This window comes from Pseudoliparis swirei, chromosome 24, assembly GCF_029220125.1.
Source record: "Pseudoliparis swirei isolate HS2019 ecotype Mariana Trench chromosome 24, NWPU_hadal_v1, whole genome shotgun sequence".
NCBI lineage: Eukaryota > Metazoa > Chordata > Actinopteri > Perciformes > Liparidae > Pseudoliparis > Pseudoliparis swirei.
This window is the reverse complement of record NC_079411.1, coordinates 25,063,916-25,076,777: the sequence shown is the minus strand read 5'-3', so window position 1 is coordinate 25,076,777 and position 12,862 is coordinate 25,063,916. Positions and strand designations below refer to the sequence as shown.

At 40.1% G+C, this 12,862-nt stretch overlaps 1 protein-coding gene across 1 annotated transcript in view; it reads left to right on the top strand.

Moving 5' to 3' along the window:
• The window catches only part of LOC130189644 (protein kinase C alpha type-like), a 137,997-nt gene that overhangs the window by 99,459 nt on the left and 25,676 nt on the right, over positions 1-12,862 (top strand). Inside the window, exons 9-14 of the mRNA XM_056408555.1 lie at positions 836-979; positions 1,108-1,281; positions 3,692-3,783; positions 4,073-4,135; positions 4,218-4,356; positions 12,775-12,855. Of these exons, the coding sequence (XP_056264530.1) occupies positions 836-979; positions 1,108-1,281; positions 3,692-3,783; positions 4,073-4,135; positions 4,218-4,356; positions 12,775-12,855 (693 nt within the window). The remainder of the gene's footprint in view (positions 1-835; positions 980-1,107; positions 1,282-3,691; positions 3,784-4,072; positions 4,136-4,217; positions 4,357-12,774; positions 12,856-12,862) is intronic.

Below are 12,862 nucleotides of genomic sequence, written 5' to 3'. Positions count from 1 at the left end.
CACCAATAAACTAAACACACAAGAATAAAAAATAAAATATAAAAAACAGGGATGAAAGATATAGGAGTATACAAAGTAAAATATAAAATAAAATATATATGTATATATTTCAGGATATATTTCATCTCAGGATACTGGGACGTTACGCATGACTTATACATGAAGGAAGTGGATAGAAGAGAATCTCTTTTTTACAAAGATAACAATGTCCCTTAAACATACATGTTTTATGACAAGATATTCCACGTCTTTAATATAAATTGCAAAAAGGTTTTGCTCCTTTAAACCAACACTAACAGCCAGTACTGAGGTTTCAAAACATTTTAATCCCTTGTAATATATTCTAAAATGGCTGGGTCACAGCATACGCTCTTGATTAGTCAATAATGTGACGAGATGAAAGAAAGAAATGTCAATGTGCTCTCTCATTTGCCACAATTCAGTACACTTTCTTAGACTTTTATACATATTGCATCTGTCTGTACGTGCATATGCTCCATAATGACACCGCAGTCTCATTTCATGCCATTCATTTTAAATTCTGCTTATCAGTCAGTGTATTGGGCCTGTGAGTGAGCAAAGGAGCAGTGTGACTGAAATAAAATAAATCGTCCAGGTTTATTATTGGTTCCGTATCTTTTATATGTGTTTCATGCAATAACTTTTAAAACAAAGTCCCCATCTTAGGAATTCAGGAAGTTGTCATCTCGTCTGAACAACACAGGGAAGCTGTTTGTATGTGTGTGTGTATATGTGTGTTTGTGTGTTATTCAAAGTGTATTTTTAAGAGGTGTATCTCTTACACACCACCCTTTTCCCCCCCCTCCGAGTGCAGAAAGCCAAGCTCGGCCCAGGTAAGAAGGTGATCACCGAGCCGGACGGCAGCCGATCCAGCCCGCAGCCCTTCATCAGCCTGAACGAGGTCAAACTCAGCGACTTCTCCTTCGTGGCGGTGCTCGGGAAAGGGAGCTTCGGCAAGGTGAGGCAGCGGGGATCGGCACAACAAATAAATACACTCTTACGTGTCACTGGTAACAGACACAATGCGAGCTAAAAGAGTGAGAAACAGTTGGTTAAACGTAGCTGTGATCTTTTCCTACTCTGAAGGTCATGCTGGCAGAGATGAAGGCCACCGAAGAGCTGTACGCAATAAAGATCCTGAAAAAAGACGTGGTGATCCAGGACGATGACGTGGAATGTACCATGGTGGAGAAGAGAGTCCTGGCCCAACAGGACAAGCCGCCCTTCCTTACATACCTGCACTCGTGCTTCCAGACTGTGGTAGGTGAAATGCTCCCGGACACGTACCAGGAAAAAGCACTCCAGGTCAGGTCCGATTAATTCATGAAGAGGCTTTTAGCTAAACGGCTTCGTCATGAAGGGTTGTAGAGAGCAGTAGAGGGCATGTATGACAAGAACAATGTCAAAAAAAACATTTTTTTAAAAAGAGAACAAACAAGACTCTAATTAGAAGGCTGTGGTTTGTGTTTGTGTTTTTGTGTAACGCACGTATGTATTGAATTTGAGTTGTGCCAAAACTAGACGACACAACACAGACTGTATGAGATAAGACCAAATAAGCAATTTTGTAATGTATTTTTTAACGTCACCAGTTAGTCGTTCTGTGTTGTGAAAAATCTAGGGCCTAGGCCAACAATAATAACAACAATACTTTGTGATATTATTTGCAGAATTTTTACATCCTCAATTGTGAACTTGGGTGCAGGTGAAGACAAAGAATGATTCATTAGGTTGAGGGTCATTAAACTCTCCAGGGTTTTTGGACACTAACATAAATGGAACCGCAGCAAGACGTTTGGAGTGAATCTGGTGCTTTCAAGACGAAAAGAGTAGAAAGGCAAAATCTGTTACCTAGAATCACTAGATATAGAAGTTTGATATCATTGTTTTAAACCAATAAAGATATACAAACGGTAGCCTTGGGGATTTCATGCCCCACTGCTCCATTTCAGTGACAATGTGAAATAAATCAACGTTTTTTTCTTCTTATTAGAAAGCCTCTCGGTCTATTAGCGGTTTGATTTCTCTGAGAGGCCGAGCTGAACTATAGCAGCTGGTTAGAGCTGTAGCACCAGCCGGCGGCCTCGGGAAGAGGCTCAGCTTGACATCCCTCATGGCATATTCATGAACACACACACAACTCGCAGTTCATTCGCTCGCATACAAAAAATGACCTTGCCCGTGCTTCTGTATTAAGATACTGTAGTTAAAGACCGGTTTGGAGAAGAGAAGGAAGCACAAGATAAAGGAGAGATGAGACCAAGTAGATGGAACACCTAAATAATGTATCGCTAAATGGTAACGCAACATGTCGACATCAAGTCTGCAAAGTCGCGCTCATGAATCTCGATGAGCTTCATCATTAACCACTACAAAGAGATCATTTAAGCATCACCTCAGAAGGGGCGGATGTAGCTCAGTGGGGGGGGAGAGCGGTCGTCCTGCAACCGCAAGGTAGTCTGTTCCATCCCCGCTATCCGCATTAGTTGAATGCCAAAGTGTCCATGAGCAAGTCACTGAACTACCAGCTGCTCCCCGGGCGCTTCACTGCAGCCCACTGCTCCCTAATATCTAAGGATGGGTTAAATGCAGAGAATACATTTCATATATGTATATAACTATATGTGATATGACAATAAAAGTCTAAATAAAAAAAGAAAGTCTTGAACATAGTTTGAAATGTTAGCATGTTTAGCTGAAATACACAGGTTGTATTCTCCATCTGTTTGTTGTTGTGTATTTTATTCAGTTAATCATTGTAATACAATACAATACAATTCTATTTAATATACAAAACAGAAAGACTGAAAAGGTATAGGTAGAAGCAAAACATGCTTATATAGTCCTTTCCTAAATTATTATAATCAAATAAATCAGAAAATGTATATAAAATAATGAAAAATGATAGAGAAAATAAAATAATAATATATATATATATATATATATATATCCACATACATGTTCCATATACATACGTTTCAATCACACTTTTTTAAAATAAATAATCCTTTTGAAAACCAAAAATGAGTTGACCATTCTTGTATCCATGCGTGTTGTCAGCATCAGAATGTTAAATTAAATCCAGGGTGCGGCATTTATTGTGAAAAAAGCACCACCCTTGAGACTACAGTAATATAGAGAGACTGTGCCGTTTGCATTTTTGCTCAGGTCATCGTGGCGGTGTGAAGGTCAGAGTTCTCACAAATCCAAGGTCAGGTCAGCAAAGACGGGAGGTCAGCTGTGTTGCCAGTATGGGTCTGCTGCCCCGTGAGGTGCTCGATGTGTGCTTTGCTTGTGAGGAACTGTCAAGGCCAAACTTGTCATAGGCAGTAAGGGACCGGCACTACCAGACAAAGACAAAAAGACAATCTCCCCTGACAGATGTCTGTGTTGAGGGTTTTCCTTTTCCATGAAGCTCTTTGTTGTGGCCGTTTTAGGTCACCTTGTCATGGAATGTGTGGCGGGAACGTTGAGTGACTCCGACAGCGAGACTAGGGGAGGCTGCAACACTGAGCTGTATGTTGCTGTTTAGTAAATACTAAATAGACATGTTGTGTAATTTCACAGCTTTTGTTGAACCGTTTGACCGTTTTCTTTTTGGTGCAGAATAACGTCATTGCATATCTTTCTCTCTCTAAACTTTCTATTCTATCTGTCGCTTTGACCACAGGACCGTCTGTACTTTGTCATGGAGTATGTGAATGGGGGAGACCTCATGTACCATATCCAACAAGTGGGCAAGTTCAAGGAACCTCAGGCAGTGTAAGTCACGGCAATTCACTAGCACTGTGTAGTCAATCATTTTCTTCTTTAATATAGGCCGCCTATGTTTGTTTTAGTTTGAGATCATTATTATTGTCGTCTTTTAAAACCTCTTTGTACAGTGCTGACAAGATAAACAATGAAATTGCATGCTGCGTTGTAATTGCAGCAGGTAGCTACCGCAGTAAAATGGCCTCCTTGGAGGAAGCCTGACATGTCGGATTTTATTATTTCTGGAATGCAGGAAAAGGAGTTTCCTGGCGTGTAAAGCCTGTGGTTTATATTGCAGGTTCTACGCAGCCGAGATCGCTGCTGGTCTCTTCTTCCTGCACCTTAAAGGAGTCATCTACAGGTGGGTAATAACAAGTACAACAAATTGTCATAGAAAAGTCACTATCTTCAGGGATGTTTAGACCGTCTGTGTGCGTCCTCAGGGATCTGAAGTTGGACAATGTGATGCTGGACTCTGCGGGACACATTAAGATCACTGACTTTGGCATGTGCAAAGAGAACATGGCGGAAGGAGTGACCACACGCACCTTCTGCGGCACTCCCGACTACATCGCCCCTGAGGTAAGGCTGAGCGTGGAGAGATGCACTCAAAAAAACGATTCAAGCCCTTCTTAGAGGTGACACATTTATATATTGTTTGATTCATTTAAATAAATCAATTACAAAAATAGATATTTATATTTAATGGGTGTAACACAAAATGTATGAATACTTTCATTTATTAGATTTATTTAGGTTAGATGGTGTGCATATCAACTCAAAATAAATGTGTTTCATTGAGGACTACCCTTTGCGCATGCGCCAGCTGAAAATCAGTTGTTTACAAGGTGAACACACTTTCAGGTCTGTACGGTGGTGTAGTGGCTAGCACTGTCGCCTCAAAGCCAGAGGGCCGTGGGTTCAATTCCCAGTCGGGTCGTTTCTTCTGTGTGGATTTTGCATATTTTGTTAGTTAGTTAGTTTATATTTTGAGTTGGACAAATTAATTTAATTTAATGAATATCGTTATTTTATTTTAGATGTATTTGATACAAATAAGTTGGACTAACTTAATTACATTTTATTGCACTGATGTGCTACATTTGAGTTGGAGTTGCATATAATTATTGGATGGAAAACCTGCCAACAATGAGTCATTTCTTTGAGTGTGTGTGTGCGCGCGCTGGTTCCTGATGCATGAGGTCATCGCCGTCACTGTCTGGTCTGAGCCTGTGTCACCCTTGTGCTCCAGATTAAGGTTACTGCCTCGGGACAGACACACACACACACAAACACACACACACACATTCTCTCACATGCTCTCTCCAGACATAAGCATTCCAGTGTGACAGACGCCTGGTGTGTCCGCCGGCAAGTCCAAACTTAACCCGACCATACAAGCTGGGGTCTCGGTGTGTCCTCGTGGGTTTTCTCCTGTGGACGTTTAATCCGACCCTGTCCTTGTTGACTAGCAACCAGAGCTGTCCTTAGCCAAAGAAATGATCAGTAGACTAACACTCATACGATTTTCTTGACTAGTCCACGAGTCAATTTCATCAACAGTATTACAGATCTGTAAAACTGAGTTCCTCCACAAAGAATCACCAGAAATGTGCTCATATGTGTTTAATTTAAATAAGTAATTCAGCATGAAAGTGCATTACAAATTCAAGCCCAAATCAAGAGATTAATGATTTATTGACTGGGGGTGGGGGGGGGGGTCGTTGGCAATAGTTCAACACAGTGTTTAATATGAGGCCTGTTTCAGTACCATTACCAACCTTACTCTGCTGTGCATCAACCAGAGATGGGACAAACTCATTATTTTGCAAGTCTCAAGTCCTACATTTTAACTGTTGAGTCCTAGACAAGTCAGACTGCATCCTTCACCAAGAAGAAAAAACAATATATTTAATTTACACAAATCCTGAATGCTTTTTAAAATGTATAATTATTTGTTAAGACAAGTTTGTTAAAACAAGCAGAATTAATAGTCAAATGTGTGATTCGACTCTGACTCAAGTCCAAGTCATGTGATTTAAGTCCACACCTCTGGTACCCAATCAATTAAACACTGATTCATCAGATGAAAATATAAGTAAACACATTTTTGCTCACAGATTGTGTTTTACCAAAGGCTTAGGATGCAAATCAGCACTATTGACATCACACATGAAAAGATGCTAAATGTTTCAATTTAGTCGTATATATACATATCGACATTGATACAGACAAACTATATTTTATTAGAACATTTTATTTTCTGCATTGTTATGACTGATCTAACACCCCAACCAAACTGTTGGAGCAATCAATGACATAAATAACCCATGTCAGAGAGAAAGTGCCCCGGTGAGTTGTGAAGCAGAAGTTCTGGCAGCTGGAAATCCAGCAACGTATCCATAATTCAATGCTGTTCATCTATGTATCCGTCTCACTTCATTTCACCCAACATAGCCCCAGGAAAGTTCTGATGCTCCAGCTTGTTGCAGTTTATACGTAAAGTACTGATTTGGTTTTCCCAACAGCTGTTATCAGTTAGTTGCTTCTATTTAATGGTGGGCTGGGTTATTGATTTCCTTTTCCCTCTGACAGATTGGGAGGTTAATTCTGCCCAACAGACTTGGGGTGAACATGCTGGGACCGTTCTCAGTCAGACTGACACTAATGCGTCAGCCAGCAGTGACCCAGCAGGGGGTGGGAGCAGCTTCTGTTACCATGGCACTGTGAGCCAAAGCCACGCACCTTATGCTAAGTCACACACGCACGCTGGTGCGCACACACACTGTGTGACTCACATGATGTCAGTGGTCAGCAGGTCTTTCAATCAGGGGGTTGGCGGTTCAATCCCCGCCCTAGTCGATGTGTCCTTGAGCGAGACACTTGACCCTGAATTGTTCCCTGTAGCTGTGTCTACAGAGTGTGACAGTCACATGGTTGTAAGTTGCTTTGGATACAAGCCTCAGCTAAATGAAATATAATGTAATCAGGTTTTTTAATGGCTTTTTTTGTAAGATATCTGAAAAATGTCAATGTTTTGTTCTATGACATAAAATACGTCAGTAAATAACCCACTTGTGATTTTTTTTTGCTTTTATGTTTCTTGAAAAAAAAGAAGCAGATGCTATCAAGTGGCTAATTGAGACGATAAATGCCGTCACGCCACGCCATTGAAAAATCCCATTGGCTTTTTTGTCGAGGGAACCAGTACAACAACGCGTCATCCCAGCAGCTCTCTATTACTGACACCACAGGTGTTAAGCACCTGCCACGCTGAATGAGGGAAACTCACATGCAATATATCGATATCTATGTATTGTTCTATATGATATGCGGCAGGGAGTGCACTTCTTAAATATAAATGTGTTTGTGAATGTTTGAATCGCTGCATGTGTGAGAGAGTGAGATGAGAAATATTGGTTCACGCCTCTCTCTCTCTTTTACACACACACACACACACACTCACGCCCACATGCTCATCACTCTATGAGGGAGTACATTTCTATGTAGCGGCGGGTCCCCTGGCTGTCAGCACACATGTGACAGAACGCAGTAGTGTTCTTGCATCCAGTCACACGTACACACATGAAACGGTTTACTCTGACCTATATGGCCAGTCATTAGAAGCTCCTGTCTGGGAGGAACGCTCACACTAATGTGAATTTACACCTCAATGCCTTTGACACAGAGAGAAAGAGATAGCGAGGGAGAGAGAGAGAGAGAGAGAGAGAGAGGAGGAAACACAAAGGCGACATAAGGTATTAACTGTGAGGAAAAGAGCAGAAGAGGACAAGCGTAGCCAGACATTGAAGGAGAGGTAGAGTACGTAGGGATTGAGATGAGAGGGAGCGATGTTTAGCTGTTTCCCTCGACACCCTACACTCCAAAAAACGATTCAAGCCCTTCTTAGAGGCGACACATTTAAATATTGTTTGATACATTTAAATAAATCAATTAAAAAACGAAGATATTTATATTGAATGGGTGTAACACAAAATGTATGAATACTTTCATTTATTAGATTTATTTAGGTTACACTCACAAAAACGATTCAAGCCCTTCTTCGAGGTGACACATTTAAATATTGTTTGATACATTTAAATAAATCAATTACAAAAATAGATATTTATATTTCATGGGTGTAACACAAAATGCATGAATACTTTCATTTATTAGATTTATTTAGGTTAGATGGTGTGCATATCAACTCAAAATAAATGTATTTCATTGAGAACTATCCTTTGCGCATGCGCCAGCTGAAAATCAGTTGTTTGCATGAGGTGAAGACACTTTCAGGGCTGTACGGTGGTGTAGTGGCTAGCACTGTCGCCTCAAAGCCAGAGGGCCGTGGGTTCAATTCCCAGTTTCAAGTCTTCTTTCTGTGTGGAGTTTGCATATTTTGTTAGTTAGTTAGTTTATATTTTGAGTTGGACAAACACAAATTAATTTAATTTAATGAATATCGTTATTTTATTTGAGATGTATTTGATACAAATGAGTTGGACTAACTTAATTACATTGTATTGCACTGATGTGCTAAATTTGAGTTGGAGTTGCATATAATTATTGGATGGAAAACCTGCCAACAATTTAATTGAGTTCATCCTATGAGTCATTTCTTTGAGTGTAGTTGGTCCCCACAGTGTGGCATCAGGAGGTGTGTCCGCTTCCCTGGTCACTCACTCTGTGGGAGGAAACAGGGTTTGGGTGTTTGTGAGGTCAGGGTGACATAGTTCTAATTCAGTCTTTGAAGAAGTTCTTCTTTTTAGATGCTCTCACTGTCGCTGAGCTGGTCTTCCTCCTCAAAGTGTTAATGTATTAACAATACAGGACTGTAGTAGGGATTTGCGCCTCCATAGACTGTTTATAAGAAGGGGGCGTGGTCAATGTGACTTCCCCCCCGATGGTTTGTGGACGGTGGCATGGAAGCCATGGGTTTTTGGCGGGTGGTTTTGCAACCAGAAGTGACACAAGAGGATGGATCTTTTTAAAACCAAAACACATTTTTAGGCAACCAAAAGTTTTACAATTAACTTTCATAAAAATTCTAACACACTGGGAAAGGGTTAAAGTTGTAACACAAAGACAAGGACAACTCCCAGACGGGACAACGCTGTGGTAGTGACCTGTCAATCACAAGGTAGCCCCGCCCCAAAGCATACTCTGCTTTATGGTCTATTTGACTCTAAATGGGACCATAATTTACTAAATGAACATCATGCTGTATTGAAGAATACTTTAAACTAGCTATTGAGACTATAAACTCATGTTTACAATGTTTACTGAGGTTATAAATCGAGTGAGAAGTAGAGTCATTCTTTCATACAGGCAGATGTATTTGTGCAACCAGAGTAGTCGCCCCCTGGTGGACATTAGTAAGAATGCAAGTTTAAAGCACTTCAGCATTGGTTTCACTTTTCAGAACTTCCAAGGTCCACGGAGAAGAGAAAACACTTGTTTGCAGAACAGCTTCATTGTTAGACTTTATAGAACAGATACTTTCACAAGCAGCATTCATACGTACAGCGGTTTGTCTGGCACATTCATTTCCTCTGTAATTATTGAATGTTGCTTTAATTAAGGAATTCAAATACTTTTTTAAAGGAAAACGTTAAATAAATACAAGGTCACAACTTTGAATGGTATATGGCTTATTTAAATTTAGAGCAAATTATTTCGATTCAGGTGTCTTGACCATGCACAGTTCAGTGTTGGTTTAGCGGCAGAGATGGAGTTCTATTTTTATTTGCTGAAAAAGGATAGTTGCTGATTTTTTTCCCTCAAAATGTTTGAGGACTAGAATAGCAACATGCCTTTGCAGTGGCAGCTCCCATTTTAAACTCTTCACCAATTACCAAGAGTTCGAATCAGTGTTTCCAGATCAGCTCTATTAGTAGTCCTACGAAATCACTTCAGCTGTGGTCGGAAAAGTGACTGTGATGTGAGAAACAGTCCGAGGTGAAGAAGGAGGTGAAAAAGAGAAAGTGAGAAGGAAACAGCAAATGAGAGAGAGACGCAGAGAGCATGAACATGCGAGCGTCCTTAAAAGTGTTGCTTCCCTGCCAGATTGTTAATATAAAAATATCCAGTAATTAGTAATATGCTTTATCTTTCACATCTTTTATATTGAGGATGATCATTTCTTCTCTTCTCCGCCTCCAGGCTCCAAATGCATTATCTTTTCTCAGATGCAATTTATTTTTGACATCATACAACATATGCATGGCAATACACTGTATTTTTTCCTTTTAAGTTATTTTATAAGATACATGATGCATGCAAATAAATATTTGACAACATCTTGGATCATATGCTGCTGTAGTTCAGTTGAGTGTTGGCATATTTACTGATGTATTATATATTGTCCTATATAAAACTATCGAGTATTCATCTATTATTTACTCTTCCTTTAAATAATAATAATACTTCAAATCGATAGAGCGCTTGTTTGTTTGTAGTTTATGAAAATATAAATGTTGCTCAAACCAGGATTATACAATTCTGTATCGGAGCCATTTAAGGTCAAAATAATTTGTATTTATGTGAAAAAAAAATGATTTTCAGAGATTAAATAAAGAACCGCATTTACGAGAAAAAAACTCCCAAATGTGTGAGTCTTTGCGTAGTCAAAGGTAGATGTTGTTTGTTGCTACCTTTCTGTAATGCCTACAATAGTATTTATTTATGCTCATAAAATAACACAGAAAGAATAGCTCAGGATCTTCGACTCACTCATAGGCCGACGGTTTAGCACTCCACTATTCTTCTGCCCCATTTTTTTCTAACCACAATCCACCGCGTACATCTTTGTTGGATTATCTCGGAAAGTGAAATGCTTGCGTTACAAACTTGGCTGGGAGGAGTGTGTTTGAGGATCTAATGAAAGATGTCATCAAGTTGCATTGTGGGTAATGTGGATTATTATTTGCCTGACTCAAGCCGCCCCAACTTTATGGAAGTGCAATGCAACATTTTATCAGTAGCTCCTTAAGTCACACAATCCATCTTGTTAAAAGGTGCCATTCATCTTCTGTGTGACATGCAGTGCAGGGCGCTCATGGAAACCCGAGGCTGCTCATTACTGCTTGTTTTGTTGTGGTTGTTTTCACGATGGGTAACACACATTTCTCTACGGTGACTTCACTTTCAAAACTGTCCCAACCGTATAGGATGCTACAAATATAGAAATTAACAGTGCTACTCAACCCCTCGTTTCTATGTCCTTTCTTTGCAAAACTGCACATTTAAAGTCATTTTGTGTTGTGTCTTAGAACATATATTGCATCGTATTCACAATAGTATGGAAATATGTTTCGACTTTAAATACACAGCAATGAGGTGGTGGTTGAGTTTAAGTGAGAAAACGGTCCTTTTGTGTCAAAGCAATGGAAAGTGATCCACAGTTTAGTCACCATTGACTCAGTAGAGGGGAATCATTACACTCAAAGAAATGACTCATTGGATGAACTCAATTAAATTGTTGGCAGGTTTTCCATCCAATAATTATATGCAACTCCAACTCAAATTTAGCACATCAGTGCAATACAATGTAATTAAGTTAGTCCAACTCATTTGTATCAAATACATCTAAAATAAAATAACGATATTCATTAAATTAAATTAATTTGTTTTTGTCCAACTCAAAATATAAACTAACTAACTAAGAAAATATGCAAACTCCACACAGAAGGAAAGCCCCGACTGGGAATTGAACCGACGGCCCTTTGGCTTTGAGGCGACGGTGCTAGCCACTACACCACCGTACAGCCCTGAAAGTGTCTTCACCTTGTAAACAACTGATTTTCAGCTGGCGCATGCGCAAAGGGTAGTCCTCAATGAAACACATTTATTTTGAGTTGATATGCACACCATCTAACCTAAATAAATCTAATAAATGAAAGAATTCATACATTTTGTGTTCCACCCATGAAATATAAATATCTATTTTTGTAATTGATTTATTTAAATGTTCAAACAATATTTAAATGTGTCACCTCGAAGAAGGGCTTGAATCGTTTTTGTGAGTGTAACCTAAATAAATCTAATAAATGAAAGTATTCATACATTTTGTGTTACACCCATTCAAAATAAATATCTTCGTTTTGTAATTGATTTATTTAAATGTATCAAACTATATTTAAATGTGTCACCTCTAAGAAGGGCTTGAATCGTTTTTTTGAATGTAGTGAAGGAAACCAACCTCAACAGAAACACACAGAGAAACTCTTGCTCCACCAAAGCATGACCTGATGTGCCCTCAATCTGCTCCGTGGCACACGCATTCCTCCACGGGATCCGCGAACAACAAAGAGGCAGATGCTCGCGTGGCACCCCGAAACGGTGTCGGACAGTTTTATAGAAGCAGAGGCTCTGTGCGCTTCGCCATGTTTGAGAGTGTGTAAGCGAGGAAGAGTGGCCTTGAAAAGCTCGCGGTCTGATCCACAACTGTCATGCAGCGTTAGGCCGAATGGGAGCGAAATGTATGCGGCAATGCACACGCACATAAACACACGTGCACACACGCACTGCTCAAGCACAGGTACACAAATACACACCGAGGCACGCAGATACTCAGGCATGCACAAAAATATACGTTTTTACGCCACAAGATATTATAGAGAACATATATACAAATCCATGTACACAATTATCCTAGCTGCATTTAATTGCTCTCAAACACACACACACCACATACACACACGCGCGTATGTACTGCAATGAATCAGAGCAGCGCTACTGGCCAGAGGCTTTCATACAATAGAGTGAAGAATAAAACCTGGATGAGAGCAGGGAAGGTCAGGAGCGGGTTCTTTTTCCATCTGTCGCGGCCTGGCCGAAGGAGAGAGCACTTTATGTATTCAGCAGCACATGTTACTCGTCTCTCACTTGTAAACAGATCAGTAAACACGGTGCGGCAGTTTCCGACGTCTGTGACGCGACCGAGACGAGTCGTTTGAGCTCGGCTGAACTTCCTAACCTTTTCTCTTCCTTCCTCCGCAGATCATTGCATATCAGCCCTATGGACTCTCTGTCGACTGGTGGGCATATGGAGTTCTGCTCTACGAAATGCTGGCAGGACAGGTGAGTG